Genomic DNA, 27,075 nt, shown 5'->3' with positions numbered 1-27,075 from the left:
GAGTGTACTCCATGATCTGGAGGCCCAGAACAGCGGCAGAACACTGGCTAGGAAGCTGGCCCTCTGTTTCTGGGGCCATTAGAGCAGCCTTGTAATTGCGTCCTGTCTACTTCCCTACTCCTGTTTGATAATGGTCTGACGTGTCCATCTTCCAAGGTGTGCGTTATACAGCAAGAGCCCAACTCAGAGCGAGCACTCTGCCCACTGAATGCCAAAATCTGGGTACCAGACATTCTCTATACACTAGATCTTCCTGTGTGATAACCGGGCCAAACTTTCGGAGGCCCAACAGATCTCTTCCTGAAGAAACAGCAGTACTCCAGGCTTAATGCAACCAGCCCAAGCCCAGCCTCAAAGAGGAGCCTCTGGAGGTCCTTGTCCGACCAGAGAACAGCTCTTTCCCATCGACCTCGGCTATCCCAGCACCTAGAACCCCTCTGCCAAGATGTGCTCTGCCAAGAACACACTGTCCTTTCCTCTTTAGGGCTGAAGGTCTTCTGAGACAGCTGGGCTTTCCAGACAGCCCCGTGGATGCTGCTCCCCACCTGCATGATGCTAAAGTGTGTTCAAGAACATGGTTTGTGGAAGCTACTAGTGCCTTCCCTATGGCCTCAGTACGAGTGGGGGTGCTCTCTGGGATGGAATGGGAATGCCGGCGTTCTCTTAGTCATCCTATTTTGGTATTAAGGTCTACAAATTTCTTCCATGCCTTGGATTGTCTTCCCTCCCCCTTGTCCCCTCACCCCCACCCTAATTATTACTTCTATAATCTCCTAAAAAGACAGATTCCAAAATTAGCCAAACTGTTAACATGGCAAGACCTATTCTCTCAAATAATCTTCAAACTTCTTAGTGAAGATTATTATCAGGAATAGTGTTTTCACTATATCTTTACAAAGACTCTTCTACTCCAGAAAAGGAGTTTTCACCTTTTTTGTGGATCTTGGCCCCTTTGTACAGGCTAGTGAAGCTTAAGGAGGAACCCTGCTCAGAAGAACTCTTCTAAATACAAAATTAAATTATATAGGATTCAAATGTAGTTGTTCAAAAATATAAAAAACAACACCTTGCCCCTGAGTAAGACCCCCTGGTTTCTAAGTAAAATCTGTTGGTGTATGTTTTCCCTTCCGTTCATCATTCTGACTTGCTCTTCCTATAAGAAAACAAAACAAGACAGCTGCTTTTAATGCAGGATCACCATCTCCTTGTGGACAGTTTGCTTCTGTTCAATCAAGCTACACAAATGTCAACAATAATATACATGACCTTGCTGCATGCTGTGAAAAGCTACACATGCTTCTGTAACCTCTTAAATCCAGCCTATATTTAAACTTTCTGGCAGGACTCCAGGCCTGTAATCTTGATTTTCACCCTCAGCTAAATTCAGTAGTCTAATCGAGTGCTTAGTTGAATCAATCAATCAACAAGCTTATTTGGACCTATTTCTTTGCTTGTTATCATCCCTGTTAGACTGAAATCTCCTTGAAGGCAGGGTCTTTTGTCTCTTTTTTGTACCCCAGAAACTTAGCACAATGCTTGGCACACAGGAGGTGCTTATAAACATTTACCAACTAAGTCAAGTATCACGTGAAGAGCACATGTTACTGTCTTATGTGTGACCGATACATGAATTACGTTCTAGGCTATTAAAACAACTACAGACTTAGAGTTGAATATTCTCCTAAGGGATCTAACCTCTTCTTAAAGATCTCCATCGAGATCCTGGAGGCAACCCAAACTACTTTTAGATAGCTCTGTGACACAATTTTTTTCATATCAATCCCAAATCTACCTCTACTATTTCCCCCCATGCTCTCAGTGATGTCTGCTGGGTCCAAGAATACACTGCATCCCTCTCCCATAAGCTAGTCTTTCAAATCTTTATGGCTTACCCACAAAATACCTATTAGTGTTTTAAAATATAAACAACTGTTCATTGCAACAAATATAAACAACACTCATTGTAATAAACTATCTCTCTTCCATGATGTTAAAATATCTTGAGATATTCATCTCCACTATTAAATAAAAAGCCTAATTTAAAGAAGTGTTTTCTGGGGAAGAAGACAGGAGATTTCACTTTCCCTCTAAGTAGTAGGAACTCCCTCAGTGGTGGAGAGATGGCACACACATTGCAGAACTGGTTCCTGTGCTACCTCATCGAGTTACTAGGTCAGGGATCCTTGGCCCACACTGAATCTGAGCAAAGAGACTAATGAAAGGGGTTGCAAGTTCTTCCTTTTGTAACAAGGAAAAGCAGAATATAATTGGGTTTAAGATTAAGTGTTCTACTTATATTAATGGTAAAGCAGTAAGCTTTTAGCAGATTAACAAACCATAAATAATCAAACCATTAATATTTGTCCAATTTGTAAAAATTAACAGAAGTAAAATTAAATAAAAGAAAATTCTATTTCCCAGAGCCTCATTAATAGGTTTGGAATGCTGAATGATATTAAAATCATAAGTTCTAGAATGTAAACTAGTTTCTTAGATGTTCAATGCCTCAGCCATTGTAGATGCGCAATATATGTTTGCAGATGCCCTGTTTCTTAGTAGCATTTACCTAATGATGAGTGATAAAAATAATCAACTTTTCTAAAGTACTATGCTTGTCTCATTTCAAAGAAAACATAATCAGTATCAATTTGTGATGATTAGAGTATTCAATAAAGGCCCACTCTATGTAGAGTTTACTGCTGATAACCAAAAGTTGGACATGGAAAGTTTAGATGTGCAGTCGCCAACCGCATAGTGCCAAATTGTGCTTGCCACACACAATCTGGAACCCAAGGCAAGCCTGATTTGGGGTCCATAAGGAGAGGGAGTAAATAGATGAGACTAATGGAATCCCTTTATTTTCACCACTATTCAAGGACACAGATATTAGGAATGAGAATCAAACTCATATCTCTTAACTCCATTCATTACTCTTTCTACTAATCATACTGCATCTTAATTCTTAATGTTAAATGAACTCTAATTAAGCTTAAAAGTCTGAGACTTGTCCCTCTCCTCCCTAGATGAGAAATTATGTTCTAGCATTTTAGCACTACATATGAGAACCAAAACCAACTCATGATTGATGGCTGCCCATAGTAGGCACTTTAATACTCCATGTTGACCTGACCCGTGGTCTCATTTGACTGGCCTTGCCCACCCAAGCAGAGGGATTCACGCTTATCAATATAGAAGCAGGCAGTGATAACCAAGGGTCAGTGCCTTGGGTAGAGGTAAGGGAGGGCCCTACAACACTCCTTTGATCATCTATGAAACAGGATATTATAGTGTAATATAGGGGTTGAACGACTGGCTCTACCTCTTACTAGCTCTGGGAACCTCCTCTTTTCAGCCTCAGTTTCTCCCCTCAGATGAACTGGTATTAACTAGGGAAGAATTTATGTCCAAACGAGAAAAAGAGAAAATTATGAAATGCAAAATGGATAATTTTGGTTACATTAAATTAAAAAGTTTGTACACAAACAAAACCAATGTAGCCAAGATTAGAAGTGAAACAGAAAGATGGGAAATAATTTGTATAGCCAATGTTTCTGATGATTTCTCAGCTTTATAGAGAACGGATTTAAATTCATAGGAATACATTTGATAAATGATCAAAGGATATGAACAGGCAATTTTCAGATGAAGAAATGAAAGCCATCTATAGTTAGATGGAAAATGCTCTACATCATTATTGATTAGAGAAATGCAAATTAAAACAACTCTGAGGTACCATCTCATACCTATCAAGTTGGTTAAAATGCTGGAAAAGAATTACAAATGTTGGAGGGGATATGGGAAAACAGGGACAGTAAAGCATTGTTAGTGGAGTTATGAACTGATCCGGCCATTCAGGAGAACAATTTGGAACTAAGCCCAAAGGGCTAAAAACTGCATATTCTTTGATCCAGTAGTGCCATTACTGGCTCTGTATCCCAAAAAGATCACAAAAAAGGAAAAAGGATCCACATGGGCAAAAATGTTTACAGCAATTCTTTTTATGGTCTCAAGGAATTGGAAATTAAGTGGATGCCCATCAATTGGGAAAAGGCTGAATAAATTATAATATATGAATATAATAGAATATTATTGTTCTATCAGGAGAAAATCACACTCAGTAACAGCAAGATTGTGTGATGATCAACTATAATAGACTTATCTCTTCTCAGAAACACAGGGATCCAAGACAGTTCCCACAGATTTGTGATGGAAAATGCCATTTGCATCCAGGGAAACAACTATGGAGACCAAATGCATATCAAAGCACATATTTTTCACTTTTTTACTTGTTTTTTTCTTTCTTGTGGTTTTCTTCTGTTCTGATTTTTCTTTCACAACATGAATAATATGGGAATATGTTTAAAATGATCGTACCCTTCTATATCAGATTGCTTCCTGTTTTGAGGAGGAGGATCGTAAGAAAGGGAGGGAAAAAAAATTGGAAGTCAAAATCTTACAAAAAATGAATGCTGAAAACTCTCTTTACATGTAATTGGAAAAAATAAAATACTTAAGTAGGGGGAAAATCCTCCTTATTTGCAAATTAAAGTGGCACCTTTTTGAAGACACAGTGATTCATCAGAAATTGTATGGCTATCATTTCAATATTTGGGGAACCTCTGACCCTGGAATGACAGTGCTTTGTCCAAGAATGTGCCAAATTAGAGTAAACAATATTGTGCCCCAAGAGCTCCCACAGAATCTTCTCTGAGCAAGAATCCAGACTCCCCCTGTGCATGGGCCTCTGAGGGAGCAGCCATAAAAAGGTTTGTTTTTCTCTCTTCTCTCTGAAATATTATGCAAAACAGCAACCTCAAATAAGCTTAAGTGCTTATAAGCAAATCATTCTTGAGTTGGATATAACATAAGACTGTCTCCATCAATTGATAAATATTCATTCTATTCTAACACAAAGTGATTGACAATGAAGCAGACATACTAAGTATTCTTTCTAGTTCAACAGATGAATTCTTGTCATATATACAACATATATTAAATCAGTTCAAATAAACAGAATTACTGTTTGTTGAAGCATCTCTCTCTCTCTGATTTTTCATCACATGTCCTTTAAAAAAAATAATATTCCTTCATATTCAACTCCTTCAAACTACTACAATAATGAGAAAGTTCTAATGAGTTACAGGTATCATCCTCCCATGTAGAAATGTAAATAGATAAACCTTATTAAGTCTCTTATGACATCACTTTCCTGATTACCTTCTTATGCTTCTCTCGAGTCCTGTATTTGAAAATAAAATTTCTATTCAGCTCTGGTCTTTTCATCACAAATGCTTAAAAATCTTCTATTTCACTGAATAGATTATATTCAGTTTTTCTGGGTAGGTGATTCTTGGTTGTAATCCTAGCTTTGCTTCTCTCCAGAATATCATATTCTAAGCCCTCTGGTCCTTTAATGTAGAATCTGCTAAATCTTGTGTTATCCTGAATGTCATGCTACTATACTTGAATCATTTCTTTCTGGATGTCTGCAATATTTTCTCCTTGACCTGGAAGTTCCAGAATTTGGCTACAATATTCCTGGGAGTTTTCATTTGAGGATCTTTTTCAGGAGGTGATCAGTGGATTTTTTCAATTTCTATTTTACCCTCTGGTTCTAGAATATCAGGACAGTTTTCCTTGATAATTTTTTGAAAGATGATCTGTCCATCTTATTTTTTTGATCATGACTTTCAGGTGGACCAATAATTTTAAAATTATCTCTCCCGGATCCATTTTCCAAGTTAATTGCTTTTCCAATGAGATATTTCACTTTTTTCATATTTTTGATTTTGCTTTATTGTATTTTGACTTATCATAAAGTCTTTAGCTTCCACTTGCTCAATTCTAATTTTTATTTTCCTCAGTTTTTGTACCCAATCAGCCAATTTTTGCATTCTTCTCTTCGTTAGCTTTTTGTATTTTCTTTTGCACCACTCTCAATTTTTTTCCTAATTTTCCCTCTATCTCTCTTACTTGGTTTTCAAAATAGAAATAAACAGAATTAGAAATCAGGAAAAGTTGAGGACTGGTGAGTTATAAAAGACAAATCCACAGTTCAGTAAAGAATCAAAGTCACCATTTTGTTTCTGTATGACTAGGAAAAGAGCTCAACACTACGAGTTGGAATAATTATCTACCTAAATGTCAAATGTGAGCATGGGACCAGTCTTTTTATAGTAAAAAGAATGCTCCCTTCAGTTCATATGTAATCTTAGTGAGAAAATACAGCACTCATGCCCTTCAAAGCTATTCCCAACTCAGTGCATGTAGATATACATCTACATATTCAGTCTATAAGGTATTCATGTTTATTTTTAGCATGATTATCAGGTGCACACATAATATGATAGAATTATAGGGTTTTTTTAAAAAATGTATAATCCATTATGTGTCTTTGTGATCATAATCCTAACCAAAATAGCTATAGGATAAAAATGACACTGGGCTAGACTCAAACCAAATAAAAAGAAATCACTACTTCAACTGCCCATTTGCCTCATATCTGAGCAGTTTAAACAAAAGTTTGGCAAACAGGGATGTATCTGCATTTTTGTGTAATTCTTTGTGAATGTTTACTGTGTAAGATATGCTAAACAAGAGAATATGAATTAGGCTTACCATATGTAAAAGAGATTTTATTAAATGAACTAATTTAAGATTTTATATTATAAAAACTGGACAACTGAATGGCTCAATGAATAGAGAGTCAAGCCTAGAGTCAAGAAGACTCATCTTCATGAGTTCAGACATTTACTACTGTGCAACCCTTGCATGTTAACCATGTTTGCCTCTATTTTTTCATCTTTAAAATGAACCAGAGGAGGAAATGGCAAATCATTCCAGTATCTTTGCCAAGAAAACTCCAAATGGGGTAACGAAGAGCTGGATACAACTGAACAATAAATTATAAAAGCTATCAGACATATTACAGATTGATAGTCATTAAAGTGTTACAATTTAAACAATCCATGAAATCTATGGAGCTGCCTAGATCTTTCTAAATAGATTAACAATAAATTACAAAGAAACAACAAAAAATATGTGTAATCTAGTCATACCAGATCTAAAACTATTTTATAAAATGGTAATTGTCAAAATAATCTGGTACTGGCTAAGAAATAGAGTGAAATAGATTAGGATCAAATTACATTGTAGTAAATGACCATAGTAATCTGGTGCAAGATAAACCCAAAGATCCAAGCTTTTGGAAGAAAAACTCATTTCCTACAAAATGCTTTAAAAAACTAAAAAAGAATATGGTAGAAACTAGTTATAGATCAGTACCTCATACTGCATACCAAGATAAGGTCAAAATGAGTACATGATTTACATATAAAGCAAATCAGGAGAGCATGGAATGGTATATCTGTCAAAAATATGGATAAGGGAAGGATTTAGGACCAAACAAGAGGTAGAGAGCATTAAGAAATATAAAATAGATAATTCTGGTTATATAAAATTAAAATTTTGGTACAAACAAAGCCAATACAACCAAAATTATAAGAAAAGCATAAAACTGGGGAAAAAATTTCTGCAACAACTATGTTTGATAAAGGTCTCATTTCTCAAATATTTCATAGAGAACTGAGTCAAATTTGTGAAAATAAAGCTATTCCCCAACTGATAAATGGTCAAAGGATATGAAGACAGTTTTCAAAGAAATCAAAGCTATCATCATATAAAAATGTTCTAAATCACTACCAACTAAAGAAATGAAAATCAAAATAACTCTGAGGTAACATGACCTCACAGACTAACTACCACTATCAGATTGACTAATATGATAAAAAAGGAAAATATTGGATGCTGGAGAGGATGTGGGAAAATGGGACAGTAATGCATTGTTCGTGGAGTTGTGAACTGATCCAACCATTCTGGAGAGCAATTTAGAACCATGCCTAAAGGGCTATAAAAGTACATAACCTTGACCTAGCAATACCATTGCTAGGTCTATATTCCAAAGACATCCAAAAAAATGAGTACAAAAAATATTTATGGCAGCTATTTTTGTGGTTGCTAAGAATTAGAAATTAAAGGCATGATCATCATTTGGGGAATGGCTAAACATGTTAAAGTATATGAATGTGATAGAATATTATTATGTTATAAGAAATGACAAGCAGGATAATTTCAGGAAAAACCTGTAAAGACTTACATGAATCGATGCAAAGTGAAGTGAATAGAACCAAAAGAATGTTATACACAATAATACTTATACTGTATGATGACCAACTCTGAATGACTTAGCTATTCTCTGTAATATAATAATCCAAGAAAATCGCAAAGAATTGATGAAGCATATTGACTCCAGAGAAAGATCTGATATTGTTTGACTACAAGATCAAGCATGCCTGCTATTTTCCACTTTTTTTCATTCATTTTTTTAAAAATTCGAGTCTTCCTGGACAAAATGACGAATATAGAAATGTTTGACATGATTGTATAAACTATTTTGATTGCTTATTGTCTCAGTGAAAAGAGAGAAGAGGAAGGCAGGAAAGGAAAGAATCTGGAACTCAAAACAAAAAAAAAGCTTAAAAAATTGTTTAACTGGGGAAAAGTAACATATTAACAAACTAAATCTAAGTAAAATCAAGTTCAAAGTGTTAAATCAAAATACTTTCATATTAACAGACAAGTCTCTCTTTGATAAATACATAAACCAATTTAAAACCACCCACTTTCAGAATTATAAATATACAGAACATGCTGTTGGTCAGAAGGAGTTACTTTGTCAGTGGGTTTTGCTTACATTTTTCTTTGTTACAAGGGAGGATTTACAAGGGAGAGGTGAATATGGGGGTTGAGTTGAACATTTATAAATGGGCAGGAGTTACAAAAAAGCAAAAAGAAAGTTAAATGAAAAGAGACAGTAATAATAGCTACCATTTGAATAGCTTATACTATGTCAAGTACTGTACTATGTTAAGTGCTTTTGAGCCATTATCTGATCTAATCTTCACAACAACTCTGAGAGATAGATGATATTATCATCATCATTTACAGATGGGGAAATTGAGGCAGGGTGGCTAAATGATTTGCCCTGGGTCATAAAGCTAAGTAAATGTACGAGGCTGGATTTGAACTGAGACCTTCTTGTTCAGGTAACGTAAATGATACTAAGTAGACAACAGGTCAAAGAAACAAACATTTAGAAATATTCTAAAACTGTGAGCAATAATGTTTGGATCTAGGCTTACTTCAATGTGTGATTAGTTGCTTATTAATGTAAGCATGCTCATCAGTTATAATTAGTAGTTGGTAGATACATAACTTCTACTTAATAAATCTGATGGTAAAGGAACAAATGTTGCCATAGTTATTTTAATGTAAGTGTTCTGAAAGCTTATGTTGATGACAAATCTGTTTTAAGCATTTTCTCCATGTCTAAATTCTTGTGCAAACATTTTTAACTTAATATAATCAAAATTTTCTATTTTGTAATCAATAATGATCTCTAGTTCTTCTTTAGTCACAAATTCCTTCCTCCTCCACAAATCTGAGAGGTAAACTATCCTATATTCTTCTAATTTATTTATAATCTCATTCTTTATGTCTAGATGATGAACCCATTTCGACCTTATCTTGGTATAAGGTGTTAAGTGTGGGTCTATGCCTACTTTCTGCCATACTAGTTTCCAATTTTTCCAGAAATTTTTATCAAATAATGAATTCTTATCCCCAAAACTGGGGTCTTTGGGCTTATCAAATACTAGATTGTTATAGTCACTGGCTATTTGATTCTGTGAACTTAACCTATTTCACTGATCAACTTCTCTGTTTCTTAGCCAGTACCAAATGGTTCTGATGCATGTCTAAATTCTTTAAATGAATGGGAGGAGAGAGAAAATCAGGGTCAATGTGATCCATACATCATATGTTCAAATTCTTGATTTAACCAATAACTAGAAAAATTTTACAGTAAATGGAAAAGAATGCTTAACTAACCATTTGATGGTCCATTTCCGAGCTCTCGTCCATTATGACTTTTGGGAGATGAATACGGGCTGATCTGGCGAGTTCCTGTTGTTGGTGAGTAAGATGCTATAAGCTGTCCTCTGGATTGCCTAGATTTAGGGGACTATAACAAATAAAAGCTTTCAGAGAAATTGAGATAAAGTGAAGTAACTTTATATATTTTCTATTGCATGTAAAATTCATCCCAAGTTCTGAATCAAAACAGATTCTACTTTGCTATTTTCAAATTTCAAACACTCATCTGTTCTCTTCAAAGCTAACAAAGACATTTTTACACCAACATTTCAGATCAGCTCAATCATTTTAAGCTGCCCACTTTCTGTCAGGGCACCCCCAAATTAGATGAATAGGAAAGTAAAGGGCAACTTTAGATTTTGCTTTGGTCTGAACACAAAGTGAGACTCTAATCCTAGAAACTGGACCACTCCATTTATAAACAAAATGCTTCTCCAGGAACAAGACAGAATGTCTATTTCTAAACTCTCCTGGTCATTCTTGATTTGTTAATATAGGGACAGCAGTCTATAACATTGAGGCAAAGAAGAACAGGATCCAGGGTGACAGTGCAACTGAAATCCATCAAGATAGTAACAGGCATTCATTAAGTGCCTACTGTGTGCCAGACAATGTGAAGAGAAAGACAAAAAATGAAACAATCCCTACACTCACAGAACTTAAATTTTTGTGAGGGAGACCACAAGTACAATTACAATTACAAGTATATTCAGACAAAATGTAAAGAGAATGCAAATAAATGAGAATTAGTTAAAAGCAAAGTATTTTAAGTTTTGAAAACTGTGAGTTAGAAACCAATTTGTGGAAATTTCTGAAGGTCAAAGGAGGAAGTTTAGAGAAAGTTAACCAGAATTAGAATGTGCTGCTTTAACAGGTAGCGAGCGGACTGTTCCAAAACAGTTAAGACCAATGGCTGGGAATCACTGCCTCCAAATACTGGAAGAGATCCAGCCTCACACACTGACAAGCAGTTTGATCCTGTACCAATCCCTTCCTCTCCCTTTGCCTCAGCTGCGCTTTGCAACATGGGGATCATGATCCTCACAGCAGGTGATTCTGAGGCTCAGAGGAGATGCTAGCTGTAAGTGCTCAGGAGGTGTCTGTCCCAGAGCAGGCCCTTAGTAAATACTTTGTCTTACTTCTTTCTAGCCTGATGACATCTGCAGGCACGGCACCCATCTAGAGACCTCCTGAATCCAAGGGGTCTCTCTGGGGCCTGCCTCTGGGATGGCAGACGCATGTGTGAGGGGCCAGAGCACAAGACTCTGGGTCTGTCAGATAGGGGGCCGCTCCACACTCAGTGAAGGAGGGGGACAGCCACCAGATTACTCTCAGGTCAAGGGAAAGAGAAACACAAAAGAGCTCTTAGCAGATGCTCATTAGTCAACAGAAATATCTCCTGTTTTGGTGGTTCCAAGACTGACTTTTTGCAAATAGCCAAGATCCCTCTATAGAGGGATTGGAAAAGTAGGTTAAACCTAGTATGTTAGCCAAACTGAAATTTAACTATTAATTTCCTGCTGGAAAATGACATTTTCCCTCTAATTTAAAATAAACCTGCCTTTTTATTTCAATACCTCTCACAAACTGTAATATGACCCCATACTGGTTTAAAGCATCTTCTACAAAAGTGTCCATGCATTTTATTGCACATCACCTATTAAGATCATCTCTAAGGATTAGATGTTCCAAAGAGTGGAATTTAGTTTATAAATGTTTTTATTTTTTTATTTTTATGACCTAGCAGACCCTCCATTATTAGAATGTTTAAAAGCCAGACACCATGGATGTTTGGACAATCAAGGATAACCAAAAAACACGGGATGGGAGAAGAATATGATTATTCATAACAATATAATATTGATCCCCAAACAAGCAAACAGGAAGCTTCATCTACGGCATCACAGAAGTGAAGGACTTTTGGACAGAATCCGTCCAAATCCATCTTAAAAGGTCAGCAAAGGAAGATCAGAACTGCCCTCCCTGAGCTAACAGGTCTGGTGGGAGGCACAGGCAGGGCCAGAAAACATGTCTCCCAGCTCCCAATCCAGGCGCCAAGGATCCCAAATCCTGGCTCCTCACTAGGGCCTCCTGCAATGCTACAATTATTCTGAGGTAAATTTTCATAGAAGCCTCAGGAACACTAAGTGGCCCTGCAGAGGCTGCACAGTTCAGGGTCACCAGGTAATCTATGGCATAATTTCTTACCTGTTCCAAATGACCCCATGAATGTTAAGAGGTTTGGGGATTTGAGGAGGCAAGGGAAGGAGGAGCAAAAAAAAAAAAAAAAAGAAAGAAAGAAAGAAACATGGGAGAGGCAGAGACAAGGTAAGAGGAGGGTTAGGATTTGAAGGCCCAAATACTTCAGCAGCCATTTCTAGGGGCCCTGTGACTTCCTAGTAGCTTCTGAAATTGTGTGGCCACTCAGGAAACAAATGAAGGGAGAGTCAAAAGGCCGGTCCCTCATAATTCCTGGGAACATGGTGATGGCAGTGGGAACACCACAGACCAAAGACTAATGGGTAACCACAATGGTGATAAATTGGATTAGGGGAATTCAGGCAGTGTCCAGACACAGAATTTTGGCACTAACAGGGATCTGGACATGTATCCTGTCAACGCTAAATGGAACCTAGTCGCGCCTGTCTCAGGTGAGAAAAGTGAAGGCAGCCAGTGAGGAATGACTGGCGGCTCCCCACGAGACCCCTGGCTGATGGGGGCCCCGTCCAGAATGGGGCTCTTCCTGACCGACCCTGGTGTCCTCCCCATCAAGGTTCCCCACAGAGAAACACGGAGACAGAACAACCCCATGCAGAAGCCAACAAGCGAATCCCCTTTCCCCTTCTCTTGTGGCCCTGGGTTTTCTGCTCTGACCCATTCAATCCCACCAGAACTTCCTTTTGGCTTCTGCAGCTGGCTGGCTACAACTGCCTCCTGAATAGCTAACATTTTGTGTCGCTCGTTAAAATCTGCAAAACACTTGACAATTATTATGACATTTGTTTCTTACAAAAGCTCCAGACAGAGGTGCTGTGATGATTGTTTCCTGAGTTCTCTAGGCATTACCACAAGGTACAGCACCAGGAAGACCTGAGTTCAAATACAGCTTCAGATACTTATTAGTTGGGTGCTACTGGGCAAGTCACATAACCTCTCAGTCTCCTCATCTGTAAGATGGGGATATTATAAGCATTTATGTCCCAGAGTCATTGTGAAGACCAACTGAGATAATTGTAAAGCACAAAGTAATTGCCTGAACTTAGCAAGTGCTTCATAAATGCTCGTTATCATCATCATCATTATTGTTAATATTTTACAAAAGGCCCCTTTGGATACTGTGGTCTTTTTGTTTTAAGTTGAACAGAAAAAGTAAACAAGATGATAACATCTCCTGGCTATTTCACTTGTACTGCAAATCAATTGTCCTTTCAAAACTTTAGTGAAGATTTCTTAATTCTTTCCTCATTGCCTTTTATTCATTATCATGAAATCCTCAAGGCTGCTTTTTAGAATTGTAATTTTCAAGACCCTTATTCTGCCTGAGTTACTTTCCCTCCATATTTCTGATCTTCCTGGGAAAAAGTGAGATGGTTTCCACGGCAAGCATTAAGAAATGTTTAATCAGTAAAGTCACTACCTAAAAAATAAGTGGACAAAATCTTGTACAAAGAGGTTCTCTAAACATACTGAAGCGTCACCAGGTATTCCAATGATCACCCTGAAGAGTCCCATTCTCATTTTCCAATGAAGCTCATTGGTTTGACAATGGGCATTCTGGACAAGCTCGCCATTGTGATTTCCGTAACGCATAAAAAGATGAACTCTAAAACGCAGTTCTTTTCAGTTCAAATCATTTTGTTCCTATCTCCCAAAGAGAGCTTTGGGGCAGGAAAGAACTGCATTTAATTTCTGGCTGGACTACTCATCTCCCAAATCCTCCTCTGCCTCAAGAAACAGATGCAGAATTACAGTCACAGCTGCATGCTGAACCCAACAAGTTGGATAATGGTCCACTAAACTGCTAATTAAACTGCTAATGATTTTTTTAGTGCCATTGCAGTGTTTTGCCACCTTTGTTTAAATAAAAGAAAAGTATCTTGGAGATTTTTAAAATTTCAAGTTTCTGTTTTGCTAAATACCAGAGAGACATCCAAAGAGGAATTATACATAAACACATTTCTCTAAAATGACATTGCCATATGGGAAAGAGGGGAAGCTCATTTACTGACCAGGCTTTTGTTTTAATTTACTTTCACATGAACTGACTTCCCTCTCATCTTACTATCTCTATGAATGTCCCAGTATTAGGATTTGAAGCAACACCCATCGTGGGTATGAGAACATAATAAACTGACATATGTCCTGACATGCTGTCACTAAGAATGTACTAACTAGGTTTACAAAAAGGGATTGCAACAGTACAATACTATTTTATTGTGATAACAATGGTGAAATTTATTAGTATTGCTATTGTATGGTTTAATCAAACTAGACTAGCTGGTGGAAATAATTAGACATCAAAATGTGTTGTATTTGTACAATAATCTACAAAATGTGTATGTTAAAGTATTCTTATGATTCCATAGTTATTTATGCCTTTTTGTGCCAGAACACTGACTCCTACAATTAATACACTAATTTCTAATACAGTATTTCAGAGGTCTGTAATTCACATCTGCCTCCTGAGTAATCTAGATATTAACAAGACTGATCAATAATTTTTCTTTATTAAAAAAAATAACATTATAAAAATAACAGCCAATATGAGATAAGGACTTTTCAAAAAGAACAACTCATTTCAATAAGTTATTTCCCTTGCTCAGTGAGAATGCTTTTAAATATATAAGTGGAATTTTAAAAAATTCTAATCCACATAATTTTCCCACATATGAGAATACACAATTAGATACTTACATTTTCCTGTGATAAGACATCCAACTTCAGGGATCTTTTAACACTGTAAACAAAATATTTAAAGAGATCTTAAATTTTACAAGCCTCAAGTAATCACATTTTCATAGGCAATATGCACAAGTAAAGGTTTTAGAGTCAATTTTGCAACTCAATTTCATGTATTTTTAAAAACCGGAAGATGATATATATTAGGCAAAACAACTCTCAGAAGGCAGTCGAGTGTACCTTGTTTTGTGTTTTAATAATACATGAAAGATAGTATACCTTCAGACATGACATCTCTACAAATATCTCTATTTTGAAAACACATTTAAAATATGACATGTCATGCTAATCATACAAACATTATTAAATACACACAATTTCAAAACATCCTCTACTTGTTACCTTCCCGGAAAATTATCTCCAACCAATAACTCTTCACAAGAGTCCAATCATTTACATACCTTTAGGGTGGGTATTGAAAGTAACTTGTCATTAGTAGAAATAATGCATTAAGCATTAAAAATACTGGGAGAGTCAAGGTGAAAAAAACAAAGTTGTTCATCCCATCCTTTGAGCTCTTAACATGATTCAGTGCTATCAGACTATGGCTTAACTGGGGAACAGATGCTCCATGTCTTTACAAGTCCCCAACCCATAAGAAACTATTTTTTTTTGTCTTCTTTACTAAACTGAATCAGGCACATGCCCAGCTTTCCATGTGCAAAATCTGTTCTGCTGAACTGGATGCCCAGCTGTTCATGGAAATACTCAGAAAGGAAAAGCAGAATATTTATAAGACTTTATTTCGTGCAGCTGTCTTCTAAAGAGCAGTCATCAAAATTTTATTGAATGCAGACTAAATACTCCAAGGAGAAAAAGGTCAACATAAATTAGGTCTAGTTTTCCCAGTGACAAATGCAGTTTTAGAAGTACCTTTTTGGTCCTTGAAAAATAGAAATCAAACTAATTACATAAAAATTAAAGCAGAAAAAAGTCAGAAACATTGTGAAAGTTCATAAAGCATAGGTTTAGGGCAAAAAAATCTCTATTTCAAACCCAAAAGAAAACCACTAAAAAATTAATCCTTGTCTACTGATTGTCTTATCTAGCGGTTTGTTGGCAAACACCAGAAAAGGACCCAAGACGATGGTGGTTTGGACAAAAACAAATTCCTTAATAAACAAGAGAGATACCAAAATTGAAGCTTTATCAAACTACAATATACTGTTACTGTAATGTTATCCTAGTTCATAAAATTATTTTAATGAAACATTTAACATTATTCTAAATAAACCTTAAAAAAATGTCTCTCACAAATCCATTTAAAATCAAATGATTATATATTCTTAACCAAGCATGGAGAAAATAATGCTATGAATAGCTCGAAATGGGAAATGATTTTTAAAATCCTATTTATATTTGGTTAAAAATAAATATTACTCTACATTATATAGTTCTAAAAGTTCATAATTAATTTTTTTTTCAATTAAGTTCAATTAATCAGAGTTCTTTAATGCCAGCTATATGCAAGACACTACACTAGGCCAAGAGAATATAGAAGTAAGGTACAGATCCTAGCATCAAGTAACCAATACCATCCTAAGGGGAAGGTGATCGTAGTAAAGAAGAGTTCCAGAGTCTGTGAGAGTGGAAGAAGAGATCCCTTCTTTGAAGTGGTAGGGAAGATTTTATAGGGAAGGGGACATTTGAGGCAAGCCCTTAAGGAAGAGAAGCATTGTAATAGGCAGAAATAGAAGGCAGCAGGGGGACCTCCGGCCTTGAGATGTTGGGAAGAATGGCACCCAAAGACCAAGGCATGGCTGAGGGAAGCAGGTCAGACTCTGGAATCACAGAAAGGAGTGTTCTGGTTTCCCTCACAGTTACTAAGGTTGAAGGGGTCAGGAAGGGAAACACCAGTGGAAATATACCAAGGTCACAGTCTTCAAGGGGCTTACAGTTGGCTACTTGTGGGGTACACTACAATAGAGGTTATTTTTCAGATAGAACTCCATCTCATAATGTCCAATGCAGGCTCTTGCAAGCTGAAATAGCAGGATTCTACACAGTGTTTACTACAGGAGATCAGAGAAGACCCTGCAATCAAAAAAAGGTCAAATGAGGAACAAGTCTTCAGATGGACCTTTTGAAGCTTGAAAATAAGTTAGTTAGTCAAAGAGAAAAAACTCTAGATAATACATGGCGCAAAGACAGATGGCTTGCCAGATGATGAGAATAGGGAGATCCTGGCCTTAATGAAATAAAGAGTTATATTAGGAAGTAGTTAGAAAATAATGTGGGACAAGTTAAGTGGGGTAAGATTTTGGATTTCTTACATCTTTAAAAGTTCTGGTTGTTTATGGATACGAGAGAATTACATTAAAAATGAACACCTTGAGGACCATAACACCACCAATTTTGCCCTTATCTGGTATGTAATAGGTGCTTAATTCATGTTAAGTGATTGATATTAATATTCTCTGTCAGATTCTGATTTATTTTGTTTGAAATCTGATTCGTTAGATCACAAATATCAAGTGAGGCTGCTGTTGAATGCTACCAGTAGTGAAAAACTTCAATTAGTTAATTTCCAACAAATAAAAATAATGGTTGTCTTAGCTTGAGCTCTCCCTGACACTTTCTGGACACTTCCCAAGCTATCCAATATGAGGTATGGACGCCACCCAGAGGCTTATGAAAAGAATGTGCACTGAGGAGAATGAGGGCAGAAGCCTGGACCAGTATTCTAAACATGTGAAAACTAAAGGCTCCGTCATGGAATTTCTAAAAACAGGGACTGAACATGGAATAGAATATCAGGGTGACGGTGGCGAGAAGAAGAAATGCAGGCACGTGGATACAACTTTGGGAGCCTTGATGTTGTGCCAAATTCTTCCCCGAAGGTTGGGCAAATCACATAATCTCACTAAGCTTCATAGAGTTGATAATAACACCGGCCTGTAAAGTACTATGAAATCTCTGAATGGAAGATAAAAGTATCACTTAGTATCTCTATGCTTCCATTTATTCTCCATTATAATGGAGATGATAATATTGCCAGCCACCAACTGCACAGGGATGTTTAGAGGATTACTGAGTGTGCTTGTGAGATGATTAGAAATTCTCTGATGAAAGGCAATGACCAAATTCATATCCCATGTGACTCCTCGTACATAAATCGAGATGTTAAAAATGATTTATTTTCCATCCTACACTAGGAGACGAGCAAAGAAGGAAGGAGGGGCTCTCTCACCCCTTTTATATTCTCCCTTTCATCCTTTCACACACTCCTTTGACACAAGCATGTAAAAACACAGGACACATGTGGGTCCCATATAAAGATATGCTAACTCTCTCAGCAATCAGTGAGATTACTCATTTTCAGTTCACAATGGCAAAAGCAGCAACAATTATTTATCACTATCACATGATGTTTACTGTGTGCTATAGTTTTGAAAATTTGTGGCTACCAAAGAAATACAATTTGTAGGGAGGCACACTACGGATGCGGAACATATTTAGGAATATACATTCTAAAAGATAAAAGATTTAATTTAAATACTTAAGGGACAAGTAAAATAATTAATATGAAATTATTTCAGTCTTAAAGTATCCTCCCAGTTATAAACATTAAAAAACTCCTAACTGCCATCTATCATTCATTCATAACCTTTTCAAGAAATACTTTTAACTTTTCAACAGTATTTTATTTTTCTAATTATTTGGAAAGATAGTTTTCAACATTCATTTTTAAGACCTTGTGATCCAAATTTTTATCCTTCCCTCCCTTACCTCTATGTGCATTTCTTTTAGTCATATTTCCAATTTTTTCACGTTGTGTAAGAAAAATCACATCAAAAGGGGAAAAAAGCCATGAGAAAGAAAAAACAAGCAAAGAAACAAACTAAGGTGAAAATACTATTCTTCAATCCACATTCAGTCTCCAAAGTTCTCTCTCTGGATGCAGACAGTATTCCATCCCCACCCCCCAAGTTTATTGGAATTGCTTTGAATCACCTTATTGTTGAAAAGAGCTAATTTCATCACAATTGATCATCACATAATCTTGTTGCTCTGTAAAATGTTTTCTTGGCTCTACTCACTTCACTCAGCAACAATTCATGTAAGTTTTTCCAGGCCTTTCTGAAATCATCCTGTTGATCATTTCTAATAGAATAATAATATTTCATTTTATTCATATATCATAACTTATTCTGCCATTTCCCAAATGAAGAGCAGCCACTCAAGTTTCTAGTTCCTTGCCACTACTAACAGGGTTGTGAAACACATTTTTGCACATATGGGTCCGTTTTCCTCTTTTATGAGCTTTTAGGATACAGACCCAAGAGTGACATTGCTGAATCAAAAGATATATACCCAGTTTAATAGCCCTTTGGGTATAGTTTGACATTACTCTCCAGAATGATTGGATCAATTCACAACTCCACCAACTGCATTACTGTCAGTTTTCCCACATCTTTTTCAACATTTATTATTATCTTTTCTGTCATCTTAGCCAATCTGAGAGGTGATTCTCATCCGTTTTTATTTTTTCCTCTCTTGGCCACTCCCTACCTCCATCCAAAAAAGAAAGTAGTGAGAAGGGATGTGACCAACGATGGTGATCTGTATTGAAGTGATCTGCTGCCACTGTGCTCCTCTCTACTCTCCCCAGACCATATTCCAGGTTCTTACACTTTCTTCTTTGTCTGTAAGACTCTGTATTCTCTGTGTGCTATGGCTCTTGACACATGACCCTATCCCCTCTTCAACTGTTGTCCCCTTTCCCTAATGTTTCCCTGTTAAGTTTAAAGTCTTACTCTACCAAATGCTGAGGTTCATACATATGTATGGTCACATATGTGCATGAGTGTTTTCAATTCTCCTTTGTGGTTCAGGTTGAGAGCACAGTTCACATGATGAATGGTGTCCTCAGTCCTTGCCTCCATTTTTGTATTCTCTTCTCATGTACTCCAATAAAAAGAAATAGTAATTTCTCTTCTAATGAATTTCTTTTTTTCTTTTCCTTTTCTTTCTTCCCAAGCTGCCAAAATGGAGTAAATTCACCTTCATTTGCCTTATTTAATTCCTTCTGTAAACCCTTGAAGTCATGACATTCTGAAGAAAAATTTAATTTTTCTATTTATCTTTCTAGAATTCTCTTGACACGTGTTTGCATTTCAAAATATCTACTAAGCTGTGGTCTTTTCACTGTAACTACTTTAAAGTCATTATTCCACTAATGGCCCATTCATTTCCCTGTAGAATTATGTCTTGCAGGGTATTTTATTCTAGTTATGTGATTTTATTTTTTAATAAATTATGTTTCCAGATTATTTCCTTTCAAGTCGTGGTTGCCAGGTTTTGTGTGAAACTAATTTGGCTATTTAGTACATGAATCTTTTCTTTTTGGTTGCTTCTATCACTTTTTATTTGATCTGTAAACTTCAGATTTTGGCTATGCCATTCCTGGTTATTTTCAATCATAGTTTTGTTTTGTTTTTTTCCAAGAAGTGACTGGTGGATTTTATTTTCATTTGGGCCTCTGAGAAATTTTATTTCTTGAAACATGGCTTTTCTAGGGAATTGGTGGGGGGAGATCATAGTTCTTATTAGGGAATCCAAAAATTCTCTCTTCTGGGCTTGTCACTGCTGATGGGACCTCAAGGGTGAAGGAACTACCCTGGAGCAAAGTTGGGGGAGGGGGGGGTAGGAAGAATAAAGAACAAATTGCTGAGTCAGACTAAAGAAAAATGGAAATCCAAGATCAAAAAAATCAAGTAACAAAGAAAAATAATGCAAAGAAATAAACAAAAGTGTTGGTGATTTAAAGGAAGCATTTTAGCTAATAAATGTTACTAAGTCCAAAGACCACAGCATCCCAATGAGCAAAGCGCTCTGCATAAGAGTCTGTATGGTAAACATGTCCAAAGGAAGGCAAAAAATTATCTGAATGACAGAAGGCAACATCCTTAATCAATCTGTCCAGCAAATCTAATCCAACCAACTCAATCCAACCCTAATTAAAGATATGCTGCCTTTGTTTCTAGATATGTTTAGATCGCTTTTGTTTCCAAAATGACTATGTCTTACAGATTTGCGAGTTCTCCCCTAACCAAGATGCAGGGTTGAAAGCAGAAATGGGACAGGAGCGATCTTTTTAAAGGTAAGGACAAGAGATGGATTACAACAACTCATGATTCATCTGTATTATACATTCACTATCACAAGTGAAACCCACAAATTATGCTTCACAAGTGGCCGATTCCCATGAGCATGTTTGTCTTAGGTAAGGTGGGAGAATAAGGTGGGCAGAAAAGCCCAAGATGTGAAGTGAGAGGTCACAGAATGGCAATAGCTCTGGAAGATCTGGAAAACCCTGAGTCCTCAGAATAGCAGAGGGAGACAGAAAAGGGGACCTTTGGTCACTGGGAGAAGGGCAAGAAGAGGCCCCAGATTTGGCTACAGGGTCTGACCTTATGGGGGGCAGTGCAGGAAGCACTGCCACATGGCAGCAGGCTCACAAATCCAATTTAGATAGAAGAGGGGACCTGTATTTGGGCTGGCAGTTCAGGGAAAGGAGCAGCAACATAGGCTGTGTTTTAAGGAAGGCGCCATTATGATGACAAGGACATTTAAGACATATATACAGAAAAAAATGATTCTAAATGTTTTAGAGAAAGTCTCAAAAAAAAAAAAAAAGACCCCACATATTCGTTCAAGTTCATGCAGAATTCCTGAAAGAGATGAAGATTTGAAAAATAAAAAGAACATAAAAAAAAATTTATAAATGAAGTTAAGTAAACTAGGGGAAACAATGGAAAATGAAATAAGAGAGCTGAGGGAAAAATGGAGAAGCAAAAAGAGCTCAGATTATAGAAAACTACTGTGGGGATAGGGAAGAGAAAAACACAAACTCAGAAAAGGAAAGCAAAGCAAAATGTCTATAGGAGAAGCCTTAAAGGGGAATATGAACTACTCCCCAGCTCAAAAGGCTCTCTTGGAAGAATTTTAAAAGGATCTTAAAAGAGAGATAAAAGAAATATCAGCTACATAGGAGAATTATTAAAGTTTGCAGAAAAAACCCAATGCCTTGGAAAAAGGAAAAACAGAAATTGACTGAAGAAAACTACTTAAAAATAAATTTGGTGAAATGAAAAAATTTATATACTGAATAAAACAACTCCTTAAAAATCAGAACTTGCAAAATGGAAAAAAAAAATCCACCAAACAAAACAATTTCTTTAAAAGTATAATTGACCAGATACAAAAGGTTAAAAAAAAAAAAAAACTAACAAGAAAACAATTCACTAAAGATTTGAATTAGACTTAATGAGGTATCAAGAATCAGTCAAACAAAACCAAAAAATGAAAAAAAAAAAAAAAAAATAGAAGAAAATGTAAACTACCTCCTTGGAAAAACAACTGACCTGGAAATAAGATCCAAGAGACACAATCTAATAATTATTGGACTACGTGAAAGCCATGGTAGGAAAAAACAAAAACAAAAACAAAAACTGGACATATCTTATATGAGACCATTAAGGAGAACTGCCCTGATATCCTAGCACCATAGATTAAAACAGTCAGTGAAAGAATCCACTGATCACTTCCTGAAAGAGATAACAAAATAAAAATGCCAACAAATATTGTAGCTAAATTCTAGAATGATCAGGTCAAGGAGAAAATACTCCAAGCAGCCAAAAAGAAATAATTCAATAATTGAGGATCCACAATCAAGATTATCTAGGATCTTCCACATTAAAGGATCAGAGGGTCTGGAATGACATTCTAGAAGGCAAAGGAGCTTGGACTATAAACAGAAATCAACTACTCAGCAAAATTAAGCATTATCTTTCAGGGGAAAAGATGGACATTCAATAAAATAGGGATTTTCAATCATTCCTGATGAAAAGACCAGAACTGAACAGAAAATATGATTTTCAAATACAGCACTCATGAGAAGCATAAAAAAGTAAACAGGGAAGAAAAAAAAAAAAACTATGTTTTTCAAAGGTTGAAATGTTTTACATTCCTACATGTAATTCTTGAGAACTGTGTCTTTGTCAGGAGCGTTAGAAGAGTTTACTTAGAGGGTATAGATATAAGTTGACTTTAATATGATGATATAAAAAAGAAATGGGGGTGGAAAAGGGAATGTACTGGGAGAAGAGGAAAGGATAGGTAAAACATGGGTAAATTAAGTCACATGAAAAAGCTGGGAAGAGCTCAAACAATTTTGGCTATGTAAGCTTCCCTATTCTACTTTTCAAACAGTCTGTTGTGTGGGTAGGATTTTATGTGTTTACAAGAAACACATTTGAAGTAGAAAGCTACATAAAGAGTAAAGGTAAAAGGCTGGAGCAGAATATGTTACACTTCAGCTAAAGTAAAAAATATATAAAATAAACCCACAAAAATCATACATATTTCTACATGTTACCAACAAAGCCCAGCATCAAGAGAGAGAGAAATCCCATTTTAAATAACTGTAGATAATATAAACTATTTGGGAATCTACCTGTCAAGATAAAGCCCAGAACTATATGAACACAATTACTAAATACTTTTTACACAAATAAAGTTAGATCTAAACAACTGGAAGAATATCAGTTGCTCATACCCATGAGCTTATAAGTCAAGCTAAATAATAAAAATGACAATTCTACCTAATTTTATCTATTTATTCAGTGCCATGCCAATCAAACTGCCAAGAAATTACAGCGTTAGAAAAAATAACAACAAAGTCATCTACAAGAACAAAAGGTCACAAATTTCAAGAGAATTAATGAAAAAAAAAAAAGTGAAGAGAATAGTAACCTAGCTACACAAGATCTAAAACTATATTATAAAGTGGTGGTCATTAAAACTATGATCTTGTGATGAAGAGAGCCATCTACACCCACAGAGAAAATTGTGAGAACTGAGTTTGGATCTCAACATAGCATTTTCACTTTTTTTGTTGTTGTTTCTATTTTGTTTTCTTTCTCTTTTTTTTTTTTTCCTTTTTGATCTGATTTTTCTTGTGCAGCAAGATAATTATGTAAATATGTATACATATATTGGATTTTATAAATATATATACATATATATATATAAAAACATGTATTGGATTTTATATATATATATTAATTAACATGTTTAATATAGATTACTTGCCATGTAGGGGAGGAGGTGAGGGAAAAAGGGAGGGAATTTGGAACAAGGTTTTGCAAGGCTCAATGTTAAAAAATTATCCATGTGTATGTTTTGAAAATAAAAAGCTTTAATTAAAAAAAAAAACAAAAAACTTTTGTACTGGCTAAGAAATAGAGTAGTGGATCAGAAGAATGAGCTAGGTTCACGAGAAATAATAGTCAATGACTACAGTAATCTATTGTTTGATTAAACCCAAAGACTTCAGTTTCTATGATAAGAACTTACCATTTGACAAAAATTGATGGGAAAACTGGGAAATAGTGTGGCTGAAGCTAAGCAGTGATCAACATTGACCCTATACCAAGATAAGGTGCAAATGAGTTCATGATTTAGACAGAAAGGGTGATAGTAGAAGCAAATTAGGGGAACAACAGATAATCTATCTCTCAGATTGTGGAGAGGAGAGGAATTTATGATCAAAAAATAACTAGAAAACATTATGGGATGCAAATTGGATAATTTTGATTATATTAAATTAAAAAGTTTTTACACAAACAAAACTAATGCTGCCAAAATTAGAAGGGAAGCAGAAAGCTGGGGGGGAAAATTTATAGTCAGTATTTCTGATAAAGTCCTTATTTCTAAAATATATAGAAAACTGACTCAAACTTATAAGAATACAAGCCATTCCCCAAATGATAAATGGTCAAAGGATATGAAGAGACAATTTTCATAGAAATTAAAGCCTTTTATAGTCATATGAAAAAATGCTCTAAATCACTATTGATTAGAGAAATACAAATTAAGACAACTCTGAGGTACCACTTCACACTTCTCAATTTGGCTAAGATGACAGAAAAAGACAATGATAAATGTTGGTGAGGATGTGGGAAAATTGAGACATTAAAAGAATTAGGTGGAGTTGTGAAATGATCCAATCATTCTGGAGAACAATTTGGAACTATGCCCGAAGGGCTATCAAACTGGGCAAAGCCTTTGATCTAGCAGTATCTCTACTGAGTTTATATTACAAAGAGATCATAATAGAGGGGAAAGGGCCCACAGTGCAAAAATTATTATGATGAGGTTACTGGCAAGTCAGAGAGTTGTTAAAATCCCCTTATGGTTGGCGCAGAGGTTCTTCATGAAAAAAATTCATGAAACCAAAATATTAATTGGCAAAAATGAAAGTGTATTGTTGGACAGGAAGCCAGTTCTGCTAAGAGACTGACTTCTATAGTGGCAAAGTCCTGTTAGGGAAATGGAGGCTGACACTGAGAAGATAATGCCTTCTCAGCAGGCAGGGTCCTAGCAGCTGCTTTAGACTTTCTGCAATGAGTGAGTTTAGAAATCTAGCCTCAGAAATTTCCTCACCATGTGACCCTGGGCAAGTCATTTAATCCTGTTTGTCCAAGCTGGAGAGGGAAATGACAAATCACCCTAAACAGGGTCATCGATACAATTAAAAAAAAAATCAAGCAAGAACAATAACTTCCTGACTTCAAACCTAAAACTATCCATTTTGACACCTAGCTTTACCAGATCAACGTTAAAGACCTTACCAGTCATCTTGTGAAAGAAACCTTAAAATGAAAACTTCTACAAACATTACAGTTAAATCCATAGCTTCCAAGGCCAAGAAAAAAAAAAAAAGGTAAGCAACTAGAAAAACAAATTCAAGAACTAGGGAGCAATGATCAGCATCACACAAAATTTAGCAGCCACCACTATATAGAAATAAGACAGCCTAAAATACACTTTTTCAGAAGGCAAAACATGGAGGTGTACAACCAAGAATAACTTATCCAGAAAACTGAACAGAATCTTACAGAAAGCTTTTATTAAAAATTAGATCTTTAATGAAATAAAAGGGCTTTATAAGCATTCCTTTTAAAAACCAGAGCGACAAAGAAATTTTGAATTACAAACTCAGGAGGCAAAAGAAATATAAAAAGATATGAATGAGGAATCAAAAGAGACTAAAAAGAGAAATCTATGTATTGATCTCCTAGTAACTAATATATTGTTAAGACATCAATTCGTGGATTCCATAAATCTTTCTTTTTTCCTCTGAAACAGGCTCCTCTTAAATAATTTTAAACTGGCGTTAATATTTTTGTCTTGGTTTTACAGTCCAAATGTATATATTCTACCTCTTAGCAGCATCCGTGGCTTCAATTCTATTGTGATGAATCACAAATCTATAATCTCCATATACTCTCCCAGGCCGAATTCAAATGCTACTGCTCCATGGAGTTTTTTCAGATTCTCCTTTTTCTGAATTCCATCTAACCTGGACTAATGACTTCTTCCTGAGGAAGCATCATAGTGAAAAGGACAATTTGGACATACATCACTTGGCTTTTAAATATTGCTTTACTTGGCCATCTCACCTCATATACTTATTAGTTGTATAATTTTAGACAAGTTATTTAACCTCTGTCTGTCTCAATATTCCCATCTTTAAAATGGAGATTATAATAGCATCAAGCTCCCAGGATTATAAAATGAGAGTATTTGTCACGGGTTCTGAAGACCTTAAAGCACTAAATAAATGTTAGTAATGATGTTGATGATAATAGTAATGACAACATAAGGCTCCAGAAGAGGCACGGGAGATAGAAAACCAAAAATGAAAGAGATCTTACTCTCAAGGAGCCTCATAGGGCACATACACAGAGAAACTGAAGACTGTAATGGGGGTTTATCCCTGAAAGCTTCATGTAGATTGAGTCTTCACAGAAAGAAAAGTGTCCTGGAAGACAAAGACAACTTGCATACCAGGCTTGGAAAATGGTATCAACAGACAATTTAAATTAGACAATCTAGAATTCAGATGATGGGATGGTTTTTTATCAGTCTGGTTTGATTTAAATATAAGAATATTTGATGGGGAACAATGTAAAAATATGGTAGAAATCTTGGGTCGGAGACAGACTGTGGAAGGCCTTTAATGCCGGGCTAAGAAGTTTTGATTTTTTGTTTTTGTTTAATCCTATAAGCAACGAAGAATCACGAAAAGTTTTCTGAGGCCAGTCAGCAAGCACT

At 35.9% G+C, this 27,075-nt stretch overlaps 1 protein-coding gene across 1 annotated transcript in view; it reads right to left on the bottom strand.

Annotated features, from left to right (window-relative positions):
- ITGB3BP (integrin subunit beta 3 binding protein) overlaps positions 1–27,075 on the bottom strand; it is a 45,848-nt gene that overhangs the window by 17,946 nt on the left and 827 nt on the right. Inside the window, exons 2-3 of the mRNA XM_051999520.1 lie at positions 14,908–14,950; positions 9,949–10,081 (exon numbers count right to left, since the gene is read on the bottom strand). Of these exons, the coding sequence (XP_051855480.1) occupies positions 9,949–10,081; positions 14,908–14,950 (176 nt within the window). The remainder of the gene's footprint in view (positions 1–9,948; positions 10,082–14,907; positions 14,951–27,075) is intronic.

The sequence above is a fragment of the Antechinus flavipes genome, chromosome 4 (genome assembly GCF_016432865.1).
Source record: "Antechinus flavipes isolate AdamAnt ecotype Samford, QLD, Australia chromosome 4, AdamAnt_v2, whole genome shotgun sequence".
Classification (NCBI taxonomy): Eukaryota; Metazoa; Chordata; class Mammalia; order Dasyuromorphia; family Dasyuridae; genus Antechinus; species Antechinus flavipes.
The sequence above is the reverse complement of the archived record's forward strand: the minus strand, read 5'-3'. Positions and strand labels throughout refer to the sequence as shown.